We start from the raw sequence: 13417 nt of genomic DNA, 5'->3' as shown, positions 1-13417 counted from the left end.
AAATTCATCAAGCGACAATCTCGCCGTGTCAAAAAGAGCTATAAAGCCCTCAGCAAAGTACTGATGGATGAATTTAAATTTACACACTAAAGACAGGTCCAACTACTGATTTAACTGTGAAATAGGGAAGATAAGAATCCCCTCGAGAGTCCTTCAAGAGGCTTCATAAAGCCTACTTCGGACCCAAGTCTTAGGTATAGGAGCTGAATGTGTTTGGTTGTGTTCTGAGGTTTCTGGTGTAATTTACTCAGTGTGTGGGGGGTCGCTGTGCTATCAGAAGGGGAGCTCAGGTGCATATAGGTGGCATTGTTCACTCCCAGAAGGGCAAGCAAAGGAATGATTGTCAGCCAGCCCCCCCCCCCCCCGTTTTCAGTCTGGTCAGGCCATAAAAACAGAGTCATGCTCTGCTCCACACTTCGGTCACTTCACTTCTGTCTCTTCTCCCCTCTCTGCTTCTCTCTCCTTCTGTCTGCTTCTGTCTACTTCTCTCTGTCTTCTTCTCCTTCTCTCTTCTCTTCACTTCACTTCTTTGCTTTTCAATTTTGTTTTTATTTTTGCAACAAGCTCTAAGAAAAGCGAATTGAACCACTACTTTAAGTGTTTTACTTTTATCCAAGATTTTAATAGAACAAAATTATTTTCTTTTTGATTTTTGATTTTAATGTACCGTTAAAGTATCACTGCCTGATCCAGAAGAAGTTGAATTAGTTTCAGAATCAGAACTTAAGAACCACCATTTGAAACAACAAAGAAAAAGTCTTTTTCAAGACTGTGATCATTTGATGAAGAACGTCGCAGTCATTGTCTGCTTCAGAAGCCTTGCAAGGAGCCTCCAACAAAAGAAACTTTGTGTGCTCCCAGCCGAGATCGACTTTGAACAAATTGAACAAACTGTTCAAGTCAAACTGGTACATTTAGGTGTTTGGAATAATTCCTTATTCCAAGAACTAAACAACAGAGGTGGTGACCCATTTACGAGTGTATTATTAATCGCCAGTGATTAATAACCTTTATAATCAAGCAGCTATGTCTCCTACAACAGCTTGTATTTATTCTTGAGCACATATGGTGGTCTGGACTACAAACATGAAACAAAACCAGAACAGATTCTCAGCACGAGCATAGTTATTCAGAGAGACTAAAAAATGCTTCTGGTTTACCAACAATCTTTGCTTCAGTCTGAAACAACAGTGTGACTTTAAACACTGATGGATGATTAAAGTTTGAAACAACTGGACACGTTTCACCTCTCAAACAAGAGAAGCCTTCAGTTCCAACTAATTGCAGGAGCTGCAGGGTTTTAAAACCTGTGTGGGAGTGTATGGGAGTGTCCTTACTGGATGTTACATCATCATTTTTAGAGCTACGGTCACATGATTATTCTTCTGTCAACTGGATTCAAGACATTTAAAAGTTTACAGCTTTAATGATGTTTCTTCTCCAGGTGTTTGAAAAGACTTGCTGATGGAGCGTTTAGAGTTTCAGTCACTTTATTGAACAGTGATGAGGAGAAACATGATGACATTATCACAGCTTCACTGATTCCTACTATAAATAAGTTAAGTGACACTTCAGTTGCATCTGTACTGATACAGACAGGAATGCACTCAGTAGCAGCAGAACGGCCTCATGGGTAAACATAAACCATCTTTGGTTTAACTGATCAACCTTATAAAGTGTCCTTGAGCAAGGCACTGTGGCCCTGCAGGCTCTGAGGCTGATCTTTGACCTTCATATGAGAGGAGACTGCTGTCAACAAACACTGCAGTCACACTCGGCTCGTGTGTGTGTCTGCAGCTCTGAATAAACTCAAATAAAACCTTGTAATCAGCTCAGTCAGCAGGACGACAAGTTCACGTCTCTACAAACCACAAATATATTTAAACGAGTCCAGTACGAGACACTGTACCATACCGACATTTCCACTTGTTCCAACACATCACCCTCATGACATGTTCATGACCTGACGCTAATGTCGCTGGTGGACGGACCACTGAGTCTGTGTTCCAACACTTGACAGAGCTGGATATTTCTGAAGGACACCTCAAGACACTTTGCAGCTCAGTTTGTGGCGACCAAAACAGGTATTTTAAAGACAAAACATGATGTTTTTCTGACCCTAACCAGAGCAGAGCCACAGCGTTGTGAGGGGAGAGAAATCAAAAGTTGGACCTCATGAAATATAACATTTAAACACATCTGTTGTTTTGCAGAGACGTACTTTACCAACATTTATTCTAGTGATTGGGTCCGAATGATACTCAGTGAATGTCAACTGATCCATAAGTCTAAAACCTCTCCAGTGACATCACTGATCACCTGTAGTCCACACACGACCGGCTGCTGAGAAACCACAGGTCTTTTAGAGACTGCTGGTTTCGTCAGTGTCGGACCTCTGAGACGGTCTCAGTGTTTCCAGGTCCAGCTCGCGGCATTAGCGACAGTGGTGACTTTGGCGACTCGTGTTTCTTCATGTGGTTGCGGAAGATCCTGGCGCCACTCAGGTTCTTCTTGCAGATGTTGCAGAAGTAGGGCCGGGTGTCGGAGTGCATGTCCACGTGGTAGGTGAGCTCGAGGGCCCGGCTGAAGCTCTTGCTGCAGAGCGGACACTGGTAGCGGACTCCTGAGTGCGTCAGCTGGTGGCTCTTGAGCGAGCTCTGCTGTTTGAAGGTCTTGTCGCAGATGGAGCACTCGTACGGCCGGGCGTCGGTGTGCAGCCGCTGGTGTCGCCGCAGGGCGCTGGAGAAGGTGAAGCTCTTGCTGCAGTCGGTGCAGGTGTAGGGTTTCTCCCCGGTGTGGATCCTCTGGTGCTCTGTCATGTGGACCTGCTGGGTGAAGCTCTTCCTGCAGGTGGGGCACTGGAACGGACGCTCGCCCGAGTGGATCCTCAGGTGTTTCTGCAGCGCCGACGCCTTGAAACAGTCTCGACCGCAGACAGGACAGCTGTGCTTCCCTTTCCCGCCGGCGGGGACTGCCTGAATCTCTGAGCGGCCATCTTGTTCTGCCAGGACAGTGACAAGAGAGAGATTTACTTAATATTTGTGAATTTACTCGAGGTGTCAACATACAGATATTGAAGACATTTAAAAATGAAATGTTAACACACATGATGATATCGTGTGAATAATCTAGAACCTCTTATGTTCCTTTCTTACATTATTATAGCAGCTGATGGTAATAAACTTTACTGCTGGTTGCCACCCGCCATAAAACAGAAACAACACAGTTACTACAGCAGCTGACTCTCATTCTACCACCACAGTGTGTCGCTGCACAAAATCATGTCTGAGGAGCCAACGGACCGACGAGCGCTGGCCTCCAGTCCTCTTCCTCGCCATCAGAGTTGATCAAACCGCTGACGTCTCCCTCCTTGTTTTCTTCTCCGTCCTCCCTCAACAGCAAGCTATCGTGGTTACCGTGGTTACTGGGTGGAGGTCCAGACTTGGTGATGAAGGACTCGGCTGGGGTAGAAAGGTCGTCTGAGTCCTGGAGACATCACGAGACAGATGATAAACAACCTGAAAAGTCTATTTAGAAGCTGTTCTGGTCGTTTCACATGAGGATGATCAAAAGACTGAAGTTCGTACCTGCTCGTAAGGACCTTCCTCCTCCTCCTCCTCCTCCTCCTCTTCCTCTTCTTCAGTCTTCATGTTGAGCCAGAACTCCTGAAACAGGAAACATCACCTCATCAATCTCCACTCAAACAGAAATAAGGTTCATATCAGAGCTGCAGTGAGAACTCGGAAGAAAATTAGACACCAAATATTTTGATTCTTCATGTTGAAAGACTTGTCACCTGGCACGACGCACTCTGACAACACTTTCTTTTGTGTATAGACTGATATCTGCTTATTAGATATAAGCTGTTCTGCAGCAGTTTGATAAACATCAGCTGATTATGAAATGAGTTTTGCTGCACAGCTCTGGGATCAGTTTTATATTATGTGTTCTGTAAAACACTGCTTATGAAGCAGAAACAGCGTGCCCAGGCCTCACCTTGTCTGCGGGGGCTGCGATGAGTCCGTCCCTGATGTGGATCCTCATGTGTTTGCGGAGCAGGCAGGGCCTCAGGAAGCTCCGGGGGCAGATGCTGCAGGGGTGAGGTTTGTTGGCCATGTGGATCTTCTCATGAGCTCTCAGGTTGGTCGTGGTGGTGAAAGCCTTTGTGCACACGGAGCAGCGCTGCAGCTTCTCTGACGTGTGGATCTTGAAGTGCTCTTTGAGCCTGGACGGCCTCGTGTAGCTCTTCCCACAGACGGAGCAGACGTGGAGCTTCTTCACGCCGTCGGAGCCGACGTCTGCCAATATCAACACAGTTCAGGATCAGGAGGACTCGGACAGGATGTAAAGATCATTTCACAAATCAATAAAGTGTCAGTTTGTTGTCATTAAAGTCAAACCTCATGTAGTTTTGTGTTAAAGCTCAGTGAACTACATCGTTTCATCAAAACGTCACCAGAACCAACATTGAGCCAACTGGGTCAGAAAAGGTCGTGAACAAGAACATCACAATAAATCTGCAGTTCTGTGAGAGGAGAGCTGGTTCTGGTTCAGTTCTGTGAGCTGCTGGTGTACAGGAGCAGCTCTACAGTGTTTAAGTTACGTTAGAGATATGAACTGACGTATGTTTAGTGTTCTGACCCGTCAGTGAATGCACCGTTTCCTCTTCATCATCAACATCATCATCGTTTCTGTTGTCGGCCTCCTGCAGCCCGTTCAGAACGCCACCGCCGTCCCCCAGCTGCTCGTCTGGCGTCTGTGAGAGAGAATGTGTTTCAGTTTACAGCGACTGTGAAGTTAAACTGGTAACACTCATTGTTGTAGATGTTCATCATCTTGTTAGTTTGGAGCAACAGTGCAAATAATCTCCAGTCACAGTGAAAAAACATAACAGAGTATTTCAGGGTCTGGAAGCAGCAAATTCCTGACCTTGTTATCAGAGTCCGACAGTGCAGCGCTGTGGTCTGGCGTCATGGCGGCGCCGTGGTCTGGCGTCATGGCGGCGCTGCGTCCCTCCCTGCGGTGGATCTCCTGGTGCTTCCTGAACACTCTCTGCATGGAGAATCGTTTCTTGCAGACGTCACACTGGAACGGTCGCTCTCCGGTGTGAGACCTCTCGTGTTCCGTCAGCCGGGAGGCTCGGCTGAAACCTTGGCCGCAGATGTCGCACGTAAACTGCAGCGCCCTCTGGTGGAGCTTCAGGTGCTGCTGCAGCTTCTCCATGGTGGAGAAATCTTTGAGGCACAGGAGGCAGCGATGAAACGTTTCCTTCTGGTGTTTACAGACAAAGATTTATTCATTAGATTCAGGAACAAACAAGCTGCGTCTTTTTGTTGAAAGGCAACGAAACACTGAGTTTGAAGTCAACACCTTGGATCCTCCACTCCACAGCTACCGACACTGACACATTTCACATACCCAGATATTACACCTGTCCGTCATCTAATGATGGGCCTTGGCATGCTGTCCAGCTCCTGCTCACACTTCAGACGGGGTGCATGCTAACACTTTTATCTAAGCAGCCACATGGGTTCTCTCACATTGACTCCATCATCACTCACGTTGCCAGCTGCACCTCCAGCCTGGACCACAGTGTTTTCCTCGGCATGCCTCTGCAGGTGTTTCCTCAGCAGGCCCGGCCGGTTGAAGCTCTTGCAGCACAGCGAGCAGCGGTGAGGCTTCTCTCCCGTGTGGAGCCTCACGTGGTCCCTGAAGGACGACGACGTGGAGAACGTTTTCTCACAGAACGAGCAGGAGTAGAGGTTCTGCTCTCCGTGGGTCTTCTGGTGGTCGCTGAGGCCCGTCCTGGAAGCGAAGCGTTTGGGGCACAGCGAGCAGGAGAACGGCCTCTCTCCGGTGTGAATCCGCTCATGTTGGACGAGATGCCGTCGCTGAATGAAGCCGCGGCCGCACACCGAGCAGTGGTGTGGCTTCTCTGCGGCGTGTTGGAGGCGGTGCCGCCGCAGGCAGCCCAGCTGGGCGTAGCTGGCCCCGCAGTCTGGGCAGGAGTACGGCTTCTCGCCGGTGTGGACCCGCTGGTGCACCACCACATTTATCTTTTTTGTGAAGCGCTTCCCGCACACGGAGCAGCTGTGCGGCTTGTCACCAGAGTGTGTGGCCATGTGGTCCGCCAGCCGAGACGGACGAGAGAACTCCCTGCTGCATACTGAACAGCGGTGATGGCGTTTTGACTGACGGCTGCTCTGCGGTGTGGACGGTGTCTCTGCGTCGGGGACGCTCCCGTCTCCTGCAGGACATGATACTGACATTAACATCATGAAGATCATCTCTGTCCTTCTGAGAAACCCATCAACTCTTTCTCTCTCTGCAGGTGCTCAGATTGGTTCAACTCTCATGTCTGTGCAGTAAACGTGACTCTAGAGCTAGCTTAGCTTAGCATAAATATTGGAAACAGGTATAAAAAAAGAGCTAGCATGGCTCTGTCCAAAGGTAATAAAATCCACCAACTAGCAGCTAGCTGGCTGTTTCAGTGTGGACGGAGATCATTTAGGCATTTTAATGTGCATGTAGTAAAGAAGCAGTCCTTGACCTTCAGCAGGAAGCTGCTGACAGTCCTCTCCTCTTCGCTCTGCGTCCACCTTCACTCCATTCATCTCTTCATGCTCTGATCCGTCTGAGGGCGGACGTGTCTCCTCGAGGCCTCTGAGATAAAGTAAAAGGACACAAATACAGATCAGTCAGCACCTGATCAGGGTTGAAGCTCAGACTGAAGACACGGAGCTCATTTCCACATGTAAGACTCACAGCAGGCCTGTTCCAGGTCACATCTCAGGGGTGTTTCACTAAGTGGAGGTCAAAGTTCATCCACACCAAACTGGGACAGCCAGTTCTTTATGCAGCTGGCTCTGTGCAGGGCTGCAGGGAGGTGAAGGACACAAACTGAACTTTAGCCTTCCAGGTGGTTTTCAGGAAACATCCACTGATATTTAATTTAATCATTTTTAAAGAAAGTCAGAATTAATCTTCTTTAACAACTTCAGGTATAGTATAAAGGTGAGCAGTGTGCAGAGATGGGTTGTATGTAGGAATATATAATATACAGAATATACATATATTAATAATATCAATATACATCTTCTCAACAGGCAAGTTTATAAAATATTAAGATAACATTCTGTTCGGTGGCTTAAAGCAAGTTGGAAATCACAGCTAGAGATCATTTTCCAGGACATTTTCAGTTATGATCTATTATTTATTGTGTTATGAAGCATGTTTGTGCGTGTAAAAGTTCTGCAAAGTGACAAAGCCCAAAGTCCAGACCACAGGCAGTTATTCCCCCTCACACTGCCTGACTCGCCTGGTCTGGAGTCGAGCCTTTACTTCTGTATCTTATGTGCATCACTATGCAACAGGCGCTTTATAAATATATACTTATACATTTATTATAAAACATAGACAGTCAGTCAGCAGACACAGTGGCTACTGCTGTATCTGCGTTATTTTAGATCACACTACCTTGCTCCTATACCTATAATTTTTGGGGAATTAAAGTATGTAAACCTGTTCTACTGGAACCCCCAAATAAAAGTATGAGCCTTAAAATTAGCATGATAGGACCTCTTTAAACAACTACCTTGTTTACATTAAAGAAAATCTATGTTTTTACAACAAAATACAGTTTACTACTAACACCACACTGTGCTGTGTAGTTTCAGGGAGTTTAAATATGTCTCAGGATATCCAAAGGTTTTCCAGGACATTGGAAATTTGGTCAACAGTTTTACAGATTTTCCAGGATGTATGGAAGTCCTGTAAAATAAACAACTAGCATTATTATTATTATTATTATTATTATCATTATTATTATTATTATATAAAGTCTTACAGTATAACCTATATAATCCTATAGGACTGGTTCCAAACTCCAGCAGGGTTTCTTGTTCGGAACACCTGGCATTAGAATCCTATTGGACCCGTTGACATGGATATATAGTCTCATATATCATATCTATATCCGGTCCGGTTCGGTCCGGTCGGGCTGAGGTATAACTGTTAACTCTCCTGCAGTATTTGTATGGTTATATTTATGTATAATTACGACATAACGCACATTACTGACACTCATCATATAATGTTCATTAGCTGTGTGTGTGTGTGTGTGTGTGTGTGTGTGTGTGTGTGTTAACTGATGCGTTTCATCCAATCAGAGAAGAGAAGCGCCGTTAGATGTAAATATACATTTTTCCTTCCGAGCTAACAGTTATGCTAGTTCGTTAATCTTAACCCGAAGCGCTGACGTTCAGCGGGCACACGGACACGTTACCTCGGTTCTCTGGAGCTGGAGGCCGGGTGAGGCGAGGAGAGCTGCGGGGGATCAGACACCTCCGGCGGGTAAAAAGGCTCCAGGAGGAGACGGCGGCTCTGACTTTGCCTTGACGCGATGCTAATGCTAACGGTGCTTGCTAGCTCGGATGCAGGAGTCCTACGTCACAGCGTCCTGGACCGCCGCTCCGGCCGAACGTGTGTTTCTGCTGTCGAACGCTAATTACGTCATTTTTAAATTCGACGATACAAATCCGAACTCTCCGGAGGTAAGATGGACCCCTCAGCGGCCCGGCAGGAGGGTCCGGGTCGGTGTCAGCAGCAGGTAAAGTAACATAAACAGACAGCAGGTGGATTCAACGTAAACTCAGTCTTCTTCGCTCGTCAGCTGCGCGGCGCTGCGCTCAGTGCTGCCGCCGCTGGCCGGAGGAGGAACTGCAACAACCCTGCAGCTGCTGCTCATCCACACTTCACCTTCATGTTTCTTCTTCCTTCATTACAACCCAGACTGACAAATCTGTCATGTCTAAAGACCGACCGAGTTCTGACATGCAGCTGGAGTTCATGTTTCAGTTCCTGTATTTTAAGCGTCTTTCTGATTCTCCACAGTGCTGCAGGAGTCACGTCTACATACAATGTTAGGCAAACTTTTTAAAGTTCACAAAAAATATAAAAATGAGTCTGGTGTGTTTTCATAGATTATTGTGAGCGAATGAACTACGATACGTAAAGCATAGCAGAGGAGCTGCGGTCAGGCCAGCTGTGGTTTGTGTTTGCTTGGTCTGACACTGCTGCGACAAACAAACGTCCCCGTCTGCGGGACATTAAAGGATTTCTGATTCTGATTCTGAAATCAGACGCACCTTTTTTCCAGTACAGAAATGCATGAACATTTCCGGTAATCGTACTGAACCCGCTCTGACTGTGGGTCAGACTGCAGACTCACAATCAGAACCCTGACACATATGAGACTTTTACAGTCATTATTCCTGGTAATAACCTGAAGGTATCATGAAGGATCCTTCTGGATTTCAAAGTAAAGGACGACGTGAGGAAAAAAACAAAAACATTGTTTCCATCAGTAGTCTAAGATTCATATACTGCTGAACTTACATCTTCCTAGACTACCTGCATGAATAATATGAAGTACTTTTACTGTGTACTTTTCGAGTAATCTTTAACAGAGAACAAGATCAAGTTTATTTCGTGCAGCTTTGATGTGGAATAAAAAACGTACTTGACATAAGGAGTGAAATAATTATTACTGCTCTCTGGTAGGATTTTGAGTACTCCATTTTGAGCAGGTGATCTTCCTGTTACACTACATGACCACTGCTTCCTGTTTCAACTTGAAGATGTCTGATTGCTCAACGCAGCTCGACTGTGAGCAGCATCAGATCACCAGCATCAGTGCTGGATTTCAAGGCTTGCTGGTTCAGACTGCAGGGAAATCAGCTGTCTCTCAAATCAGATCACTCAGACAGACAGTCTGCACCATTAATGCCAAGTGATTAGATCTGTGTGTCCAAACACCACCAACCTACTGCACGGGCTGCTGTGGTAACGACTTAAGCGTCAGTAACTCTGTGTGGGTGACGCTGCTTAACAACACTGAAGCCTGAAGTGTTGATGATCACTGGTGTTTTGCACTGCGAGAGACAAAAGACGCTTTGAAATCTGAAAAGAGCTCCTAGAGAGTTCTGACTTTTAATCACATTTCAAAACACCTGAAACAGATGCACCTTTACTTTGGATCTGTTTCATAACTCACATGTAATGTGTTTTTTTGTTGTCCAGACTTCCTAAAATCAACATGGACCCAATCTGGATGCAGAAAAAAAGTCTGAACACAACCTGCGATGTTCCTTCTGAACAGGATCAAATCCCAGGAGTCTATAATAAAGTTCTGACATCAGTTACGAGATGATGATGTAATAAAGAGCACATGTAATTTATTGAACAGCTGACAAACACACACTTCCATCACTCCAGCGTCCTCCTCTCACTCTACTGCTTCTTCTTCACCACGTGGGCACAGTCATATTTGCCTCTGACCACTTTGAGTTTGACTCCGGGCAGATCCTGAGTCCTCCCGCCCTCCACCAGCACCACGTTGTGCTCCTGCAGGTTGTGTCCCTCCCCGGGGATGAACGCCACCGCCTCCTTCCCGTTAGAGAGGCGCACTCGAGCGCACTTCCTGTTGGCAGAGTTGGGCTTCTTGGGTTTCCGGATCATGGTCTTCAGGACCACCGCCTTCAGTTGGGGACGGCCGAACGTGGCGCCGACAGTTTTAGGAGGCGGTTTGGGTTTCCCCTGCCGGTGCATCTGGTTGAGGGTGGCCATCGTCCTGGAGAGGATGGGAGCCGTCCAGGCAGAGGCATGCTGGGACGCTGCAGGCAGGGAAAGGTTATTTACATGTTAAACATGTAAAGAGACCAGATTTTAATATATAAAGTACAAAATAAAAATGTACATCTTGATTACAGTCATTGATTGATCTCATCCTGATTAACTCGCTGATGTTAATTTCATCTCAGCACTTCGTCTGTTTCTGCCAGTTTCTTTATTTCAACGTTGTTTTTATGAAGTCATTTGTGATTTGTCATTTTGGTGGACGGCTCTAAATACTACAATACCCATGAGCCTCCAACGCCTCTATGTTGGAGAAGAAGCCGGTTCGAGGGACGAATCAGAGCGGCTGGGAACTAAAAACACTCTGCAGATGTAACAAACACTTTAGAAGCAGAATAAAAGCCACAGTTTACCAAAAAATGTAAACTGATTTAAGATGCAGACTTTAAGATAACGTTTCACCAGCATAATCTTTGGTTCTGGCCCATAGTTAGCTGCTTTGTGACAGAATTTTGTGCTCCATTTTTGCCCGGTACGGAATGTGTTTGGGTGACATGCACACAATCTGTGACACCTGTTATAATTCCGCTCAGATCATTGAACCGTGAGAGTTTCATGCAGATCAAAGCTATAAAAGTGCTTCAACTGTGAGTCATGTGAAACAGTCTAAAGAAAATTAATCAATGGGACTTCTACTGCCCCAAAATGGCTCCTGCTACAATAAAGAAACTGGTGATTATTGATAATATGTGCAGTCTGCTGCTCTCCATGACATATAATGGTTGATGTGCACAGACAACTTCCCTTTCATGAGCACTGGCCTGTCGTATTATATTCATATGAAACCTCTGTGTAAGTAAAGTTAGGGGTCATCAACACATACAGAACAAGACTTCCCCACTGTTAAATTTATATCCTCAGCTTTTTATCTATGACTCAGCATGAATCTCTTCCACTGTCTTTCTTGGCGATCTGGCCAAATTTCAAACATATTCCCCTGAAGAGGGTCAAAACGCTGAACGACACCCTCAGCCAAGACGGACCAGCATGCACCTGAGACAGGCTGATGGTGTGCAGGTGTGCAGCCTCACCTTGAAACAGTGATGTCAGCGCCGGCCTCAGGCTCCATAACAAAGACATTCCTGAAACAAACCAGAAGAGATTAAGTTCAGGGTTTGTAACAACGCGCACCAACTGGTTTGATTGTACAAGTCAAAGACGTTATTAACAAATATGCTCATACATGATTTGTTTCACTTTGTGAGACTCTGAATAAAACTGAGTAAGACTTTCATATATCTCTGTTCAACACACTAACAGGTCCCACAGAAACACACACCAGCCGTCAGTTCCCGCTGGGATCCTTCCTGCTGATATGTCGCCTCTAGACGTGGAGGTTATATGACTTGTGTTGTAGGTCTTATAGTGATAAACTGTGAAAATGACTTGATTTCAGATGTGCTGGGTGAAACACATGTATGCCGAATTAAAAGGCGACTCTTGCTGACTTTTATGATGTCTCAAGTTTACTTTCTGACTCCTCTTTAGCTTTCTGACGAATAAGAAACTTTTAAATACGACACTTGTTAAATGGAGTCTGGTGTGACCTCCGTTATACTAACGTCAACTAACCAAACAGGGACTCTACAAGCTACAGCCCACATGTAGTGACTACTGAGCGTCCCGAACACTGAAGATTAAACATTTATCAACGTGCTTATGCTAATTAATGCGTATAGCGCCACATACAACAATGCTAATAGCTAACGTTAGCCCTGTCACAGTCCACAACACGGAGGTTAAGTGTAACGTTACCGCTCTACGTACCGGCCTGAGCCCACAGACCTCCGGCCAGAGTGCCACAGGAAGTCCGGAGAGAAAAAACACAATTTATTGTTCCAGATATCAAGATTTTTATCGCATTTTCACTGAAGAATGAACCAAGGACGTTTTTATTCCAGCGTGAGCACAAGAACTTAAAAATACCGGAAGTGATACTGAAGTGCTTCCGGGTCTCATCTACCACCAAAATAAGAGACATTTATTTATTCAGACGAAACTTTAAATTTTTTAATTTCACATTTGGTTTTGATTTTGAGTCGATGGGTCACATGACCTGCGAGCTATTGTAAAGAACTGCTGACTATACATAAAAACTACTGGGGGGAAAAGTGTGATAACAAAAACAGAATACAAAGAAACATTTTGACTTTGGACAATTTGGAGTCGATGGAACACGTGACTTGGAAGCTATTGAAAAAACTGAGTATAAATGGAACCTAATGGCAGAGATTCTGAATTCTCCATAAAAACATTACTATAAGGTATAAAAAGCAGTAAAATCAGAGGTGTGTCCCTTTCAACCGATGGTTTGGATTTATTATTGACTCAATCGTTCACATAATTATTTTCAAATCAGTTAATGACACATTAATGATTTCAATAGGTGTGTAATATTAAATCAATTTAGTTTAATTGTTTAACTATAATTTTCAGTAATATCCAGCATGGAGGTTTTGAACAGAACCTGAGGTTTGCTCCAGTCACACTGGACTCAGTGGAACCTCAGTGTTCCAGAGTCCAGCTCACTAAATCACAGATTTGTGTCGACTGGGTTCAGAGAGACATCGTTCTGACGTCACCACAGACGAGGCAGCTCATAAAGTGATCCGGAGACTTGGTGTGGAACTCAGATGTGTTTCGGAGCTCAGGTGACCTTCAGCTGCTCACATGTTCTGTTTGGACTCTCCTGAACCTCCCACTGCCACTGCTGTGAGATGGT

At 45.4% G+C, this 13417-nt stretch overlaps 2 protein-coding genes and 1 long non-coding RNA gene across 5 annotated transcripts; 1 reads left to right on the top strand and 2 right to left on the bottom strand.

Annotated features, from left to right (window-relative positions):
* Positions 1-1472: 1472 nt before the first annotated feature.
* On the bottom strand, positions 1473-8809 carry LOC115568004 (zinc finger protein 436-like). 2 transcript variants are annotated; one of them, XM_030394994.1, is made up of 10 exons: positions 8285-8808; positions 6766-6876; positions 6551-6663; positions 5562-6247; positions 4930-5271; positions 4642-4756; positions 3997-4298; positions 3588-3665; positions 3303-3486; positions 1473-3001 (listed from the first exon to the last, which is right to left on the bottom strand). In XM_030394994.1, exons 3-10 carry the CDS (start codon positions 6612-6614, stop codon positions 2382-2384), a joined length of 2391 nt encoding a protein of 796 aa, XP_030250854.1. In that variant the 5' UTR covers positions 6615-6663; positions 6766-6876; positions 8285-8808; the 3' UTR covers positions 1473-2381. The 2 variants fall into 2 exon arrangements, with proteins under 2 accessions (XP_030250854.1, XP_030250856.1); XM_030394996.1 differs by lacking the exon at positions 6766-6876 and having other exon boundaries at positions 8285-8809.
* Positions 8492-10218, top strand: LOC115568006 (uncharacterized). The gene is made up of 2 exons (XR_003981314.1): positions 8492-8608; positions 10081-10218. It is a non-coding gene; the product is annotated as an uncharacterized LOC115568006 (long non-coding RNA).
* On the bottom strand, positions 10211-12612 carry LOC115568005 (28S ribosomal protein S12, mitochondrial-like). Of its 2 annotated transcripts, XM_030394997.1 has the most exons (4): positions 12575-12612; positions 12463-12470; positions 11727-11777; positions 10211-10673 (listed from the first exon to the last, which is right to left on the bottom strand). In XM_030394997.1, exons 3-4 carry the CDS (start codon positions 11773-11775, stop codon positions 10291-10293), a joined length of 432 nt encoding a protein of 143 aa, XP_030250857.1. In that variant the 5' UTR covers positions 11776-11777; positions 12463-12470; positions 12575-12612; the 3' UTR covers positions 10211-10290. The 2 variants fall into 2 exon arrangements, with proteins under 2 accessions (XP_030250857.1, XP_030250858.1); XM_030394998.1 differs by lacking the exons at positions 12463-12470; positions 12575-12612 and adding an exon at positions 11975-12173.
* Positions 12613-13417: the final 805 nt, after the last annotated feature.

Source organism: Sparus aurata, chromosome 17 (assembly GCF_900880675.1).
Source record: "Sparus aurata chromosome 17, fSpaAur1.1, whole genome shotgun sequence".
NCBI classification, from domain to species: domain Eukaryota; kingdom Metazoa; phylum Chordata; class Actinopteri; order Spariformes; family Sparidae; genus Sparus; species Sparus aurata.
Note: the sequence above shows the minus strand (reverse complement) of the source record. Positions and strands in the feature narration are given on the sequence as shown.